Here is a 14,997-nt window from a genome sequence, read left to right as displayed (position 1 = left end):
GTATCAGTTTGTCCTCGAGCATCTCCCATGCCTACAAGCAGTTCTGAGCAAGGCATTGAGAAAAGCTGGGGCTTGCTTTCGAGAGCAGGCTGTAGGGCAGGCTGTCTCTTCAGCCGCTGCCCAAAGCCATTTCTCCACTGGTAGCAGAGGGAGGAGTCCTGTAGAAAGTTACTTGGCCAGGACAGAGGGCTGGGGTACAAACTGAGAGAAAGGAAAGTTGCCTTCTAGAAAGAAGGCTCTCTAAAAAAGTCACCCTGAGACCAGGAGGCCTGGAGCTGGCCCACAAAAGCCTGACCTTCGCAGGAATCCAGTTCACTAAATACGGCTGCCGGCACCGCAGGGACCACCACATGGTGCAGCGGCACCTGTGTGACCATAAAAAGAGGCCCAAGGCTATTCGACGGCGTTGCAACCAGCACCCGTGTCCCCAGCCCACGTGAGTGTTTCAGGGGAGCAAAGTCTGGCCCCTGCCTCTCTCCACCCTGGCCCACAAGGAAAAGTAGCTAGGGTCGCTACCCTAGCGCTTCCTCATGCCAAAGCCTGCAGCCCCAGGTCTTCCAGGGATAGACCACAGCCCACAAGAGGCACTGTGGCTACCGTTCATGGCCAGCCATCCTTGTTGGGTTTCTGCATTGCCAACCCATACGGCCAGAAAAAGGATGGTGCCACCAGGTTTGCCCCAGCCTGCCTTCTTTCACAGATAGGGCCTGGGCTTTCTGCTGGTGAGGCAGGAGACTCATATCTCTAGGCAAGAATAAGATCTACCTCCTTCTCTCTCTCTCTATTTCGTCACTGGGAGTTCAGCCTTCAGTATCATCTAATCCCTGGTTACCATTCCCTGGCCCGAGAAGCAGGCTTTTCAGAGCCCAAGGTCTTGTCCTTAGGATTATTCAAGAATCTAAAGGGAGAGGTTCGAGCTGGGCTTGAGAACTCAAGATCAATCCCCCTCAGCTGCCCAGGGTCTCCCAGAGATGTGGGGGTAGCTGCTTGGTAGGAACTGCAAAGGGTCCTCACCACATTCTTGCTTCCCAGAGAGTCCCCTCTGGCTGGGGATCTCCATGGCTGGACATGTAATCAGGGGCTAGGGCAGGAATTGACAGTTAGCGGTAGTCTACTGTGATCTTCTGGGGCACAACCAGGCAACGACAGTGTCGTCCCCTCTGTGCTTCAGCCCGCACTCATGGGACTGCCTACAACTTGTGATCATGAGGCGTGCATGCAGGACTGTCTAAGATCCTGGCTGGGTTATTCTCCAGCCAACCTTAGGGCTTGCTAGAGGCCAGTTCTTTCTTCTCCTCCACCGCCCCATCCCTTTCTCTTCCTCTCCTCCTTTTCTTCCTCTCCCCCTCCACTGCTAGCATTTTGTCTAGCCTCCGCCCCACAGTTACCTAGCAACAGCCAAGTATGCCTGACTCACTGTAAAAGGGGCTGCTTGCCCCCTCTGTTCTCTCTTGCTCTTGCTTTCCTGTTCCCACTCTGTCCTCTCCCCCTCTCCCTACCCCAGTTCCCTTTCCCCCCCTCTCTCTACATGCTCATGGCCGGCCCCTACTTCTCTCTCTCTCTCTCTCTCTCTCTCTCTCTCTCTCTCTCTCTCTCTCTTTCTTTCTGCCTCTCTCTGCCTCATTTCTGGTGTGTGTGTGTGTGTGTGTGTGTGTGTGTGTGTGTGTGTGTGTGTAACAAACCCCACAACCCAGGCCAGCTGTCCCCTCTCAGCCATCCTCCTGCTTCAGCCTCCCAAGTGCTGAGGTTACAGGCATACACCACCACACCTGGCAAGATTTGTTTGTTTTTGTTTTTAAAGGAAAGGGTTGACTTTGAGAATGTGCCTCCCACTACAGTTAGCGAAAAGACACGGAGTTGGGGCTCCCTTCTCTCTCTCTACCCCTGGATGCTTTGGCTGTAGCCTAACACATCCCTGGCACTGGTTACTGAGAAGTTTGCAGGACACTCCCCCCACACACACACACACACTATAGGGCTGTAGGTGCTGAAGTCCTTGAGTGCTGAGAGCAGTCTTAATAGTACTCTGGTCCCCAGCTGAGAGGACATCTACAAGAAGTGTGGCTTGCATGAGTTTGGGAGCACCCCTGAGCCTCAGCATCCAGAAGGTTCCTGCATATGGTAGCTCTGAACTCTATGGGTTCTAAAGCAATCCCAATGTAAACATGGGGAAACTGAGGCTTGGTGGAGACATTTGAGGGGTCGTTTTAATAGCTACCTTTCCCTTACCCAAGGAAACAGCAAGAGAGACTAGTGATCTTCCAGAAGCCAGCTAGCCAGGCAGCAGCATTCTGAAGCATGTGCCTTCTCTGGTGGGTGGGATGCAGCCCCAAGGGGATGTGTCCCCATGGTCCCATCTCCCTCTGCCTCTGTCCTGTCTGTCTCCAGGTGGGTGACAGAAGAGTGGGGTGCCTGCAGCCGGAGCTGTGGGAAGCTGGGGCTGCAGACCAGGGGGGTGCAGTGCCTGCTGCCTCTCTCCAACGGCACCCATAAGGCCATGCCAGCCAAGGCTTGCCTAGGTAACCGGCCAGAGGCCAAGAGGCCATGCCTCCGTGTGCCCTGCCCAGCCCAGTGGCGGACTGGAGCCTGGTCCCAGGTGAGTAGTTGTCATAGAGTGGGTGGAAGCACGTGGTACAGAAATGGGCATGGGTAGGGGAGGAGTCTGAGGAGGTAATAGTGCATCCGAGGGCTGACATTTCTAAGAAAGAAAGAAAGAGAGCGGCTGGGGATTTAGCTCAGTGGTAGAGCACTTACCTAGGAAGCGCAAGGCCCTGGGTTCGGTCCCCAGCTCCGAAAAAAAGAACCAAAAAAAAAAAAAAAAAAAAAAAAGAAAGAGAGCAGCCCTTAAGCGCGCTATGCATGATGGGTCTTCACTAGCCTCCTCCCCCCTTTCTCATCTCCTTTAAGCTGTGTTGCCCCCATGTCACAGAGGAGCAAATTAAGGCAAATTCTTGTGTTCCAGAAAAAATTCACTGAGCAATGACTGTATGCCAGATGTTATTTAAGGAAGGCTGGGAAGCCCAGTGTCACTGGGTAGGCAGGATGCTCACCCTGATGGAGCTTTCAGTCCAGTGAGGGAACAAGACAAACAGGCCAGTGACAGATGTTACATACCCCAAGCTGGACCTGCAGAAGTCACAGGGGATGCAGCAAGCACAAAGGAGGATGATCATGTGTCCCCTGCTTCCCTTCGGTTCTGTGACACTGTGTCTTGATCAATGGTCACATGCCCCAGCACAAATTCTTTCCAGTCCTGCTAGGAGAGGCTGCAGGCAGTGCTTAGAAGTGACCCAGTTATGTGATACGATAGGGCTTTCTCGGGGACCCTGCCCTGCCACCCCAGTGCTGGCCAGTCTATTTATCACAGATGGGGGTGTGTCACTATGAGGACAGTGTGTGGCTGGCTTGTGATAACCGTGCACATAGAAGTCAGTTTGCTTCCTGTCCTTGAGTGACACCTCTGGGAAGGAGCGCCAACTTTATTGCGGGTCCCAAGCTCTCCTGATTTACAGAATCTGGAAACTGAGCCAGTGTGTCAGCAAGTGTCCCCACCCAGGCTCCTGCAAGCCCCAGGCAGGTAGGGTCAGAACAGAGGGGCCTGCCAGGGAGGAACATAAAATAGTTGAGAATTGAGCCTACAGTGGAAACTGAACACGGGAGGCAGCCGGTGGAATGCCCCCTCCCCGGAAGTCCTCATCTGAGACACAGTTCAAACTGTGGAATGCTCTAGGGGGCGCCAAGCTCGGACAGTGCTCTTCACACTGTTTCAGAAGAACCTGACAGTGGCAGATCCCCTGGTGAGATTACGAGCTCTGCCAAATCTGATTGAGTGGAAACACAGCAGACTTCTTGGTACTCCTTTGGCCCCTGAGTTCACTGACCCCCTTCTTCCCCCTCTCTCTTTCCCTCTCCTTCTCCCCCTCTCTCCTAACTGCTCTGCCCCTGGCATTCTGGCTTTTGGCTTTCCTCTCCCACAGTGCTCTGCCACCTGTGGAAAAGGCATCCAGCAACGGCAGGTCGTGTGCAGGAACAGCTCCAGTGCCCTCGGGCCATGTGAGGGGGTCAAGCCGGACACCGTGCGGATCTGCAGCCAGCCAGCCTGTGGAGGTGAGCAGCCAGGATCGGAGGCCCAGCCATTCATTCCTCTAACTGTGACCATGCAGCAGCACGGTTCCTGGCCCTTTGAAATTCCAAAGACTGGCTGAGCATCCCTAATCCAAAATCCAAAATGCTTTCTAATCCAGAACTTCTGGGGTGCTTGCACGCTGCCATGGATGGGGGGAGATTCCATTCCGGACTGCAGAGGATAGGTTGTGATGGAAATATCACTACCCAGTTAGCCAGCATTCTAGACAAGAGAAAAAGACCTTTCAAGACTCTTACATTCTCATATACAAACCTCATTTCAGTTCCCAAATCATTTAAAACATCATACAAAACTACCTGAATACTTTGGGCATAAGAAACCAAGGGGGCCATCTAGACGGCTCAGTGGATAAAGGCACTTGCTGCCAAACCAAGAGAACTGGCTCCTCCAAGCTGTCCTCTGACCTCCGCAGATGCTCTGAGACACACATACGCACACTGGTGTACACACACACACACACACACACACACACACACACACAGAGGACAAAATGCAAATAAATGAAAAAAGAAACAGGTACACCCCAGCATTAGATCTGGGCCTCACCTCCAAAAGTCCTCATTAAGTCTATGCAAATATTCCAGATTGCAGGGCAAAGAAAGTGGGAGTGCTTCTGGTCCCAAGCATTCTGGATAAGGTATGCTCTCCCATATATAATAAATCTGTGTCTCTGTTCACAGGAGATCTCCAGAACTCTACAGTGAATGCAGAGGTCCAGGACCCTGTGACTAAAATGGGACCCTGGGAACCCCAATCCAGGCCCCTGACTCCCATGAACAGGATCTCAACAAGTAAGTATGGTCACGGGCCCCTCCCCTCCCTCAACCTTTCAGGCATCCCGGGGTTTGGAGCACAGCAATGGAACAGACATGGTGCCTACCTATCTGGGTGGCCTCAGAGAGTATGAATGACCCATTTGGTCCCAAGAGCTCTGCTCCTAAGTTTGGTGTTATTGGCCAAACCTGATACAGACTAAAAAGAAATCACATAGGCTTCTTCTGCTGAAGGGACATTGCCATGTTTAGTGACAAGGTACTATCCCACTGTTGTGAGGGTGTCCTGTTTTATCTATAAAGCATGCCCCAGAGCTCTGAATTCTCATCACGCTTCCACACTTTGGGGAACCACAGTCATAGACAGGAGCTGCTTTCCCAGAGCAGCTGAGAGAATGAGCCATGGGAGTAAACCAGTGTCCCCTGCTGCTGTGTTGAGCTCATCACAGGGGTAGCAATCGATTCATCCTGTGGTCTCTCCATTCATGCCTCTCTGAACCTGCTATGATACACTCCCTAGCTATCAGAGCCTTCCCTCCAACTGCCTAGCAAGATAATGTGCAGAAAGACGAGACCCTCATTCTAGTTACAGGATGTGACCTCATGCAACCCTTTGACCTCTCAGCTTCTCCTCAAAGTAGAAACTGGGAGTCTGATTCTGGCTCTGGCACTTTGGCACCGTCTAGCGACCATTGGTTCCATTGTCTCTGCTCCAGAGCCTGCTCTCCATCCTAGCTGTCCCGGGCATTCGCCTGGGGGGATGATCCACCTGCACCCCAGCAAGTGGCTGAATGTTGATCTGCTGGTTACAGGGGAGCTCACTGAGCCTTAGCTGCAGGGGTGACTGGGTAGCTAGGAGAATCAGGGGCTCCATCTTCTTCCTAGAGCAGGGTTCTTATTCTTGGTTGAATCTAGACTTTCCTCAATGTCTAGGCCCTAGCCCACACTCCCCAGGCAGAGATTCCTCGGTGAAGACCAGCATAGCTGAGTATTCGGGTGAACCAGACAGTTATATAGCTCTCCCTAAACACCGGAAGCTGTTGAGGGTTCTTTAAAACCGTTCTGCTCCCCCTAGCGGTTCTGGCCCAGGAGGTCTGCATGGAGCTTGACAATTGGCTTCACCACCAAGGTTCTAATGATGCTGATCCTGTGTTTGGGCTTGGGGTGCAGTTTAGTCTCTCTTCCCTGACTGGAATAAGCTATGTAGTGATTCCAGCTGGGACAGGAGGAGGAAAGATGTCCCCTCCTGATGGGCACCCCTCTGCCTTCGTGTATGTACAGTGGAGCCCTGTGTGGGAGACAGATCCGTCTTCTGCCGGATGGAAGTGCTGGACCGTTACTGCACCATCCCTGGCTACCTCCGGCTGTGTTGTGAGTCTTGCATAAAGAAGGCCTCGAGCTCCAATGCCAGCCTGGCCTCACTACCCACCTTCTCCACCCCTGGGAGTCTCTTGCCAGAACCCACGGCCACCCAGGAGGACATGGAATCTACAAGGGGGCCAACCAGACTGGAAGATCATCGGCAAAGCCAGCCCACACAGCTCTCAGGGGCGGTGGACAGGATCTCCTCAGTAACTCAGCATCTGGTCACCCCCCAGATGCTAAGCCCTAAAGCCTCTGAGAGCAATTCTCCCGCCACCCCACAGGGCCCACCTTGGGGCCGGACCCAAACAGCTGTGCCAACCTCTGAGGGTCAAGGACAGTCCAGGGAGGAACCAGGACATTCAGGCACCAGCCTTCCCACAACCTCCCCAGTGACATGAACCCGTCCCTCTGGTCATGTTGACACTCTGCGTGGGGTCCCAGTGATCCTAGATCAGAGGACTCAAGCACGGGACAGGAAGTATCACAGGTTCCCTTTTAAATTATTTGCCCTCTAGTTCTGTTTGGGGCTGTGACACTCTTTACTCCCATGACAGGGTTGTGGGGAAAGGGAGATCAGGGACTGCCCTAACCAGAAATACCTCAGCCAGCAGAGCCGGGGCTCCACTTCCAAGAGTTTTCTACGATTCGTCCTTCTAGGCTCAGTAATGCCCCATCCCACAGCCACTGGGCCTGACAAGGCTGAATCTCAGGCAGGGGCCTGTCAGAGGTTCTTGCTTGTTCGTGACTTCTGACTACCAGGGAGGCCTGAACAGCCACACACACATACCCCCAAAACAAAGAAGGGCTCAGGAGGTAGGGCCACACACAAAGCAGACATGGGAAGGGTCTGGGATGGACGCAGAGGTGAGGCTTCACAGCTGCAGGGTTGGGCAGGGGAGAGTTCTTCTCAGGCCTGGTTCTTGTCAGCTGAGGGCTGCTAATCCCCGGCAGAAATCAGTTCACCTTTGCCAGTCATAGGGTCACTTTTGTGGCCCACTCTGTAGATGTCACTGCTGGTGACTCTAGGTAACAGGCTGGCCTCCCAGTGTCACACCCAAACCACCAGAGGAAGAGGCCCGGATACACAGCTTCAACATCCAGAAGTTTCCAAGCTGGGGCTTGATCCCTGGTTGGACGAGGAACGGTGACTTCAGCCATCACTCAGGCTTGCAGGAGGTCCAGCTTGAAAGGTGGCCACTGGAGAGATGTCACCTCCAAGACTGTCCCCCTTAGCCATCACTCTCTGCTGACGCTTACTCCTGGTGGAGTTAGGGGTGGGGTTGGTTCTTCCCTTATGACTTAAGCTGGGCCCAAATGTGTGGTGCTTAGAAGGTCAGTCAGGTGGGTCACATAGCCAACGACTAGAGAATCCACTCAGCTGGACCGTGCGGAAGGTCTGGGCAGGATGCCAGCTGCTGTTGCTCCCAGGTTAGGGCAGGGAGGGTGCATAGAGAAGCTTCCACGGTCTTAAGGCTCTCAGGAAATTGCCTAGATCCTCATTTTGAGGGTCAGTGGCGGAGGTGCTTGTCTCTCTGCCTTCCTCAACTGGAGGAAGGAAAGTCGCTGACCTGGAAGCTCCGTGGGGAGCAGGGATGCTGGGAACTCTGCATGCTCCTCCCACTCCCGCTTCCCGCTTTACAGGTGGCTGGGGCTACCCGGAGTCAAGTCATGTGTGGACCGGCCTGAAGATTCTGATTTTTAAAATGTTACCTATTTATTAGTATTGCCCTTGGTGTTTTGTTTTAGACCCCAAAAGTGATTGTGTGTGTGTGTGTGTGTGTGTGTGTGTGTGTGTGTTTCTGTTTGGGAGGATGGGGACAGTGGGACAGTGTAACCAGCACTCTAAGAACTGGGCCCAGCAGTTGTAAGGTGATTGCAGGTGGGAACAAACAAGGAAGGGCCACCAAAGACCTGAATGGCTTTGGGCAAGTTACCACCCCAAGGGTGGAGATGACCGGATGGTAGTTTTGGGGCTCACAGAAAGAGAAATATGATGAGAGCTTTGCAACCCTGCAAGGGTAGTTTCTTTGGAAGGTGGTGACAGAGTTTTCTCCCGGAGGGATCCAGGCAGAATCTGGGTGCGGAGCAGGAGGAAGGGTTGCGGTGCATCTTACTGGACAAGAAGAGCAAATGTGAACTCACTGTCATTTTAAAGTACTGGTCCATTGGGCTGGAGAGAGTGGCTCATTCGATAGAGTGCTTGCCTAGCATACAAGGGTCCCTTGGTCCCCAGCCCTGCAGAGGCGAGGGAGGGAGAGAATCAGCCTGCCCCACCTCCTATTGGTAGAATGATTGCTTTGCATTTCTGAGACCCTGGGACCCACAGCTAAGAGAGAAGGGGGCTGCGGTTGGGAGGGCTTGAAAGGTGAATCAATTCATGTCTTGCTTTGTGTCTATGTCAGACATCAATCATTTATTACTACACTAGCTATTCTCTGACATTTTTAGGACTCTGGCTAAGACTATACAATCCCACCCCCCCACCAACCTCAACTAGAACACATGCCTCTTTTCTTCCAATCTGCAGGCATTTTCCATGCCAGTGTGGACAGTGCAGGCTTTACAACCAAGCTCCATCTCTACCCCTTGACAGACTGCCTGCTCCAGGGAGCTGCCTCTCTAGACAGCCACATGGGCCCAGGAGTGCATACCTCAGAGGACCAACCTAGGCTGTTAGAGCCTTAGCTCTGGCAGTGGTCTGGCTTATTGAACACACTCCAGACTTGGGCACACACAGAGTACGTGTCCCCAGCTTGTGCCCATAGCAGACATTACTAGTCCATCACCAAACTTTTACCCTGCATTACTCTGGGCAGTGGCCAATGGGCCTGTCTAAAATGTTATACATCATTGGGAACATTTCCTAGACACTCCAATCAGCATCTAGGGAGAAGCAAGGCATATGGAAACAGAGCTTCAGTACCTCCATCAAAGAAGAGAGGTCCAGAAACAAGCCCAAGGGACCTCCGGGGCACATCCTGGGCATAAGGCTTCTCCAAGCAGTCCTCACTGTCCAGCATCCCTGGGGTCCCTGAGCCTATCTGCACAGTCTAAATAATGGGTGTGCTGGGGCTATGGCTCAGATGGTAGTGTGCTAATAAGTTTCTGTCAGCTCGACACAAGCCTAGATATATCTGGGGAAAAAAGAATTGTCTCTGTCATATTGGCCTGTGGGCATGTCTGTGGGCTCAATTTCTTGATTAATGATTGATAGAAGGCCCAGACCGATGTAGCCAGTTCTACCTGCCGTGCAGACAGTTCTGGATAGTATAAAAAAGCAAGCTGAACACAAGCACTGAAAAGTGCTTTCCCCCATGGTTCCTGCCTTTGCTCTTACTTGAGTCCCTGCCTCTTACTTGAGACCCCATGGAGTCTATTGATTGGAACATGTAAGCCAAACAAATCCTTTCATTCCCAAGTTGCTTTTGGTCAATGTTTTATACAAGTATCAGGAAAGCAAATGGGTGCATCTAGTGTGCAGGAAGGCCAGTGCTCCATTTGCTGAGTCAAGTAAACCAGACTTGGTGGCAGGTCTGCAATCCCAGGACTTTGGGAGCTGGGATCTAGAGGAACCAAAATTTAAGGTCGTCTGCTGCTATATAGTTCGAGACCAGTCTGGGATACCTGAGACCCTTCCTCAGAGAGATGGGACAGCACGCTTAATTATTTGGACCACCTTAAAAACAGCACACCTGGAAAAATGGGCGGTTACAAAAAGCCCCCCCCACCCCCGTGTGTGTGTGTGTGTGTGTGTGTGTGTGTGTGTGTGTGTGTGTGTGTGTGTGTGTGTGTGTGTGTGTGTGTGTCTGTGTCTGTGTGTGTCTGTGTGTGTCTGTGTGTGTCTGTGTGTCTCTGTGTGTTTGTCTGTCTGTGTCTGTGTGTGTCTGTGTGTGTGTCCGTGTGTCTATGTGTGTGTGTGTGTGTCTGTGTGTGTGTGTCTGTGTGTCTCTGTGTGTTTGTCTGTCTGTGTCTGTGTGTGTGTGTCTGTGTGTGTGTCCGTGTGTCTGTGTGTGTGTGTGTCTGTGTGTGTGTGTGTGTGTGTGTGTGTCTGTGTGTGTGTGTGTGTGTGTGATTAAGCTTCCTGTGCAGTGACTATGGGCAAAGCTTTTCTTCCCTCGGGCTTAGCTACTACAAAATACAAAACAGATAAAGAAAGACTCACCAGGCTGCGGGATCTTTTCCCAGCCTGGAGGTTCCTGCATTGAGCACGGGGTGATAGAGGGGTTGAGTACTCCAGAGTGGGCAGCCAGAGCCTGCAGTGGAACTGGGCGTTCAGGGTCTTGAACTCCAGACAAACCATGAAAACCAGGCGGTGCTGTCTGAGAGCTTTTGCCGACAACAAGAACCGGGTGTTCCCATAGTGTCCAGAGCAGACTCAGCTCTGCGGTACACGCTCCAAACACACCCTACAGCCCTGTCTGGACCTCAGCTGCTTTTAGATCTGTGTGCCGATTAGAAGCATGGGTCACTAGGTCCATTAAATCCAGGATCATGGGGCTGGGGATTTAGCTCAGTGGTAGAGCGCTTACCTAGGAAGCGCAAGGCCCTGGGTTCGGTCCCCAGCTCTGAAAAAAAAAAAAAAAACAACAAATCCAGGATCATGTTTAGCACTTAAGATGGATTATCTTAATTATCTAAGTTCTCATGCTAAAAATCCCTGCAGTTCTTACACGCTTGTGTTTGGAGGTCAGAAGACAACCCCAGGCGACAGTCCTAGCCTTCCGTCTGGTCTGAGACAGGGTCCCTTATTATCTACCACGTTGTGTACCAGGATAGCCAGTCCAAGAGCCTCCAGGGAGTCTCCCACCCATCTCCCTTCTCCACATAGCAGTGCTGCGGCTAGAGGTATACACTGCTGTGCCTAGTTAGTATCGAAACCCAAGTCAGTCAACCGTCTCCTCAAACCACAGGTTATTTCTGTAAGGCCCTTATCTAGTTGCAACAAATGTATCTACCTCTTGAAAGTTCTGTGTGAATGAGACATTTAAGAGTTGAAGGTGAAGAGTTGGTGGTACATGATGGTAATCCCAGCCATGGGAACAGAAGGATCAAAAGTTCAAGGCCAGTCTATGGGATGAACTTCCCACCATTGAGGTCCTTGTTTTTATCTAGTGCAGTGGATTGGGGAAAGGCCTGGCGGTTGAGCAAGTGGAGTGGGACAGGGAAGCCAGGAGCGGGAACATTCCTATGTGTGTGCACAGAGTTGTCTTCCTCGTAACGTTCTCCATCTCTTCTAATCAGCACCCCCAAGGTGGGATCGGAATGTTCTGGTATCAGAATATATGAACTTGCGTGGTGCAGAGAAACCCTGTATTTATTTATTTTTATTTTTTAGACTATGTGTTTATTTACTTTACATTTTGTATTTCATACTCTTCCCCTTACCCCAAGCCCTTCTAGACCTTGTCTCTCTTCCCACCCTCCCCACTTTATTTTTAAAGCATTTGTTACATTTTATTCTCTCTCTCTCTCTCTCTCTCTCTCTCTCTCTCTCTCTCTCTCTCTCTGTGCATGTGTGTGTGTGTGCATGTGTGCGCACACATGTGCATGCTCACACCAGAATGATTGGGGACAGGCGTGCTATGGTGTAGTTGTGAGAGAACTTGCAAGGAGCCTGATTCCCTTTCTACCATGTAGGCCTCCCTGGGGAATCTGACTCTGGTCATCAGGCCTGACAGCAAGTGCCCTTACCCACCAAGCTACCTTGCCGGCCCCAGAATTCATTTTCACGTATGAGAGAAATTTGTACAAACAACACACCAAAACCACAAAGCAGAGAGACCACTGCTTGGAACGAAATTATATCTAGGAATAAAATGGGTGAATGGAAAGAAATATTAAGGATAGAAAAAAATAGGTGATAAATGGTTGTAACAAAATCCATTGTGTGTGTGTGTGTATGTATGTGTGTGTGTAGGGATGGGCATGGTCCAAATTTAGGAAGGACTCCCATCCCGACCTGAGACCAGAACTCCGATGATAAAGGATCTAATTCTAGAACCTTCTCTCTAGCTCTACATCTTTAGGTTAGTTCTGGGTTCTTCTGTTGAGATGTGGCCCAGAAATCTTTTGTACTTCTGTCATGCTTGTCACCAGAGAATCATAGTATGCAGCAAGCAGAAACGGGACCCACTTAACATCATGTATCAAGTGATAAATACATCAACAGTAGGGCATGGGGGCAGGACAGGGAATTAGCTCAGTAGTAGAGTACTTTCTTAGCAAGTGAAGGGCTGCCTTTGATTCCAATCACACACACCCACACACACACACCCACCCACACACACACACACACACACACACACACACACACACACCTGGGGGTGGAGAGACAGACAGACAGACACACACACACACACACACACACACACACACCAGTACTAACACCAACCCAACAAATGTGATCTATTGAAACAGCAGAATACTATTTAGCCTTCAAAAAGATAAGAAATCCTGACATGCTATATGTATGAACTGTTACATGCAATAAGCCAGTCAGGAAAAAATGCTCTACATGGGGCTTCTAGAGCAGCCAAACACACATAAACAAAATAGAGCGAGAGCCAAAAGTGTCTTGGAGGATAGAAGGAGCGTTCCTATGTAACAGCAATAGAGGCTTTGCAAGAGCTGCTGCCCTGGGAAAGGATGAGGTAGATACTACAGTAGTTGGAACATTCCTGATGCTCCTGAGCCAGGCACTTAAACATGACAAAAATGGTAAGTTTTATGTGAGAAATAAAATAAGTTGACACGGATTTTGTTGTTGGTGTTTAAGACAGAGTTTCTCTGTGCACCCCTGGCTGTCCTGGAATTCACTCTGTAGACCAGGTTGGCCTCCAAGTCAAGAGATCCACCTGCCCCTGCCTTTAAGATGCTGAGATTAAAGGTGTGTGCCACGACGACATGGAAACACTTCCAGTACTTTGATGGCTCGAGTGGGCTGAGCCCTTTGTCTCCATGGACTAGATGACTAAGGACAGACAGAATCCTTCGGTGTTCAGGGGCCAGCACAAAATCTTCCCAAGGTCAGCGTGTGCTTGGCCCAGTGCAGATCACACACTTATCTTCCCCATCAGTCGAGCCTATGCCAAATGACTGGCCAGAGCCTGGCTTTATGCAAATCTTGGGAGAGGAGGAGTGGTCGTCCTGGACTCTCTCTCCTTCCAAATGGCTAAACCCAACTTCCGGTGCTTAAATTACAGGAGGCCCCTCCTTCAAGATTAACCATTGATGGAGTCCGGTTGCTGCTGGGCCATGGTGGGAACTTTCAGAGATGGGGACCAGCTGGAGGGAGGTGTCAACAGGGTTGTGGTTCAGAGGCTAGATCTTGTCCCAGATACTTGTCCCTCTCCCTGCTTCTTGGTTGCAGTGAGCACCACCTCTACCACACACTCCTACCTAACAAACACCGTTGGCATTTTGCGGTCAGAATGCTCTTTACCCTCAGGACTAAAGCAGGGTAGCCACTGGTAGACTGATCCTCTGGACCGAAATAAGGGAGAATCCACAGTGACCAGGATTTACCCCATGTGATGGTTTATAGGTGCTCGGCCCAGGGAGTGGCACTATTAGAACGTGTGGCCTGGTTGGAGGTGTGGTCTTGTTGGAAGAGGTGTGTCACTGTAGGCGTGGGCTTTAATACACTCATCCTAGCTGCCTGGAGGTCAGTATTCTCCTAGAGCCTTCAAATGAAGATACAGAACTCTCAGCTCCTGCATTTTGGCTGCCTAGATGCTGCCATGCCCCCACCTTGATGATGGACTGAACCTTCGAACCTATAAATCCGCCCCGCCCCAATGAAATGTCATCCTTTATAAGACTTGCCTTGGTCATGGTGCCTGTTCACAGCAGTAAAACCCTACTAACTAAGACACCCGTAACAATACACCCTGAGGAACTCAAGAAAACTTCGTGCCAGCTGTAGTTTATTTTGTCTAGGATAAGGCCAGTGACAGCATTATGTCCCCTTCACTACAAACAAACCCTTGGTGGGGCTCAGGTTGTTGATGAAGCTGGATGGTCTAGGCTGGAGAGCTTCAGAGCTACATCAATAAAAACAGAGGTTGCAAGAGACTGTGACACAGGTCACAACATGTCAGACTTCTTGAAGTTACGCCAAGAAAAACAAATCTGATACAGAAAGGTGAAGAGAATTCTAGTAGGAGATGCCTAGGAACTGCTCCACACTCAGACACAGAAAACCGGAGGGCGGTCTCCAGCAGTCAACAATAAGGGTCTGGGGACTTACTGTTTTGTGGGTGCTATGGTTGGTCGACCCCCCCCCACCCCCAGATTCCAGAAAGGTGATAGTGTTAAACACTGTCCCCAGGGTGACTCACAGTGTTAAGAAATTGGGACCTGGCCAGGGGCGATGGCTTATATTTGCAATCCCAGCACTAGAGAGGCTGAACCAAGAAGACTAAGTTCAAAACCAGTCTGAATGGGGCTAAATGGAGAGTCCTGTCTCAACTTGAAAAAACAGGCCTATACAAGGAATTGGCTCATGGGGGTTTTCACTTCTTGAATAAGTAGTGATTAGGTGCCCTTCCAAAAGGGCTTGAGGGGAGTCTGTCTTCCCATTGTGCCATGCAAGGGCATAGAGAAGGTCCTCATCCAAGAATGACAGGTCCTTACCTACAGAGCCTTGACCTTGGACTTTTCCTCTTTTAGAAGGTAAAACAAACTTCAGTTGTCTATGAACTACCTAATCCA

At 50.9% G+C, this 14,997-nt stretch overlaps 1 protein-coding gene across 1 annotated transcript in view; it reads left to right on the top strand.

The window, feature by feature from the left end:
- Nucleotides 1-8,010, top strand: part of Adamts14 (ADAM metallopeptidase with thrombospondin type 1 motif, 14) — a 76,810-nt gene extending 68,800 nt beyond the window's left edge. Inside the window, exons 18-22 of the mRNA NM_001389237.1 lie at nucleotides 304-436; nucleotides 2,389-2,596; nucleotides 3,978-4,107; nucleotides 4,828-4,938; nucleotides 6,202-8,010. Coding sequence (NP_001376166.1) covers nucleotides 304-436; nucleotides 2,389-2,596; nucleotides 3,978-4,107; nucleotides 4,828-4,938; nucleotides 6,202-6,683 — 1,064 coding nt within the window. The 3' untranslated portion in view covers nucleotides 6,684-8,010. The remainder of the gene's footprint in view (nucleotides 1-303; nucleotides 437-2,388; nucleotides 2,597-3,977; nucleotides 4,108-4,827; nucleotides 4,939-6,201) is intronic.
- Nucleotides 8,011-14,997: the final 6,987 nt, after the last annotated feature.

This window comes from Rattus norvegicus, chromosome 20 (assembly GCF_036323735.1).
Source record: "Rattus norvegicus strain BN/NHsdMcwi chromosome 20, GRCr8, whole genome shotgun sequence".
Lineage (NCBI taxonomy): Eukaryota > Metazoa > Chordata > Mammalia > Rodentia > Muridae > Rattus > Rattus norvegicus.
Note: the sequence above shows the minus strand (reverse complement) of the source record. Positions and strands in the feature narration are given on the sequence as shown.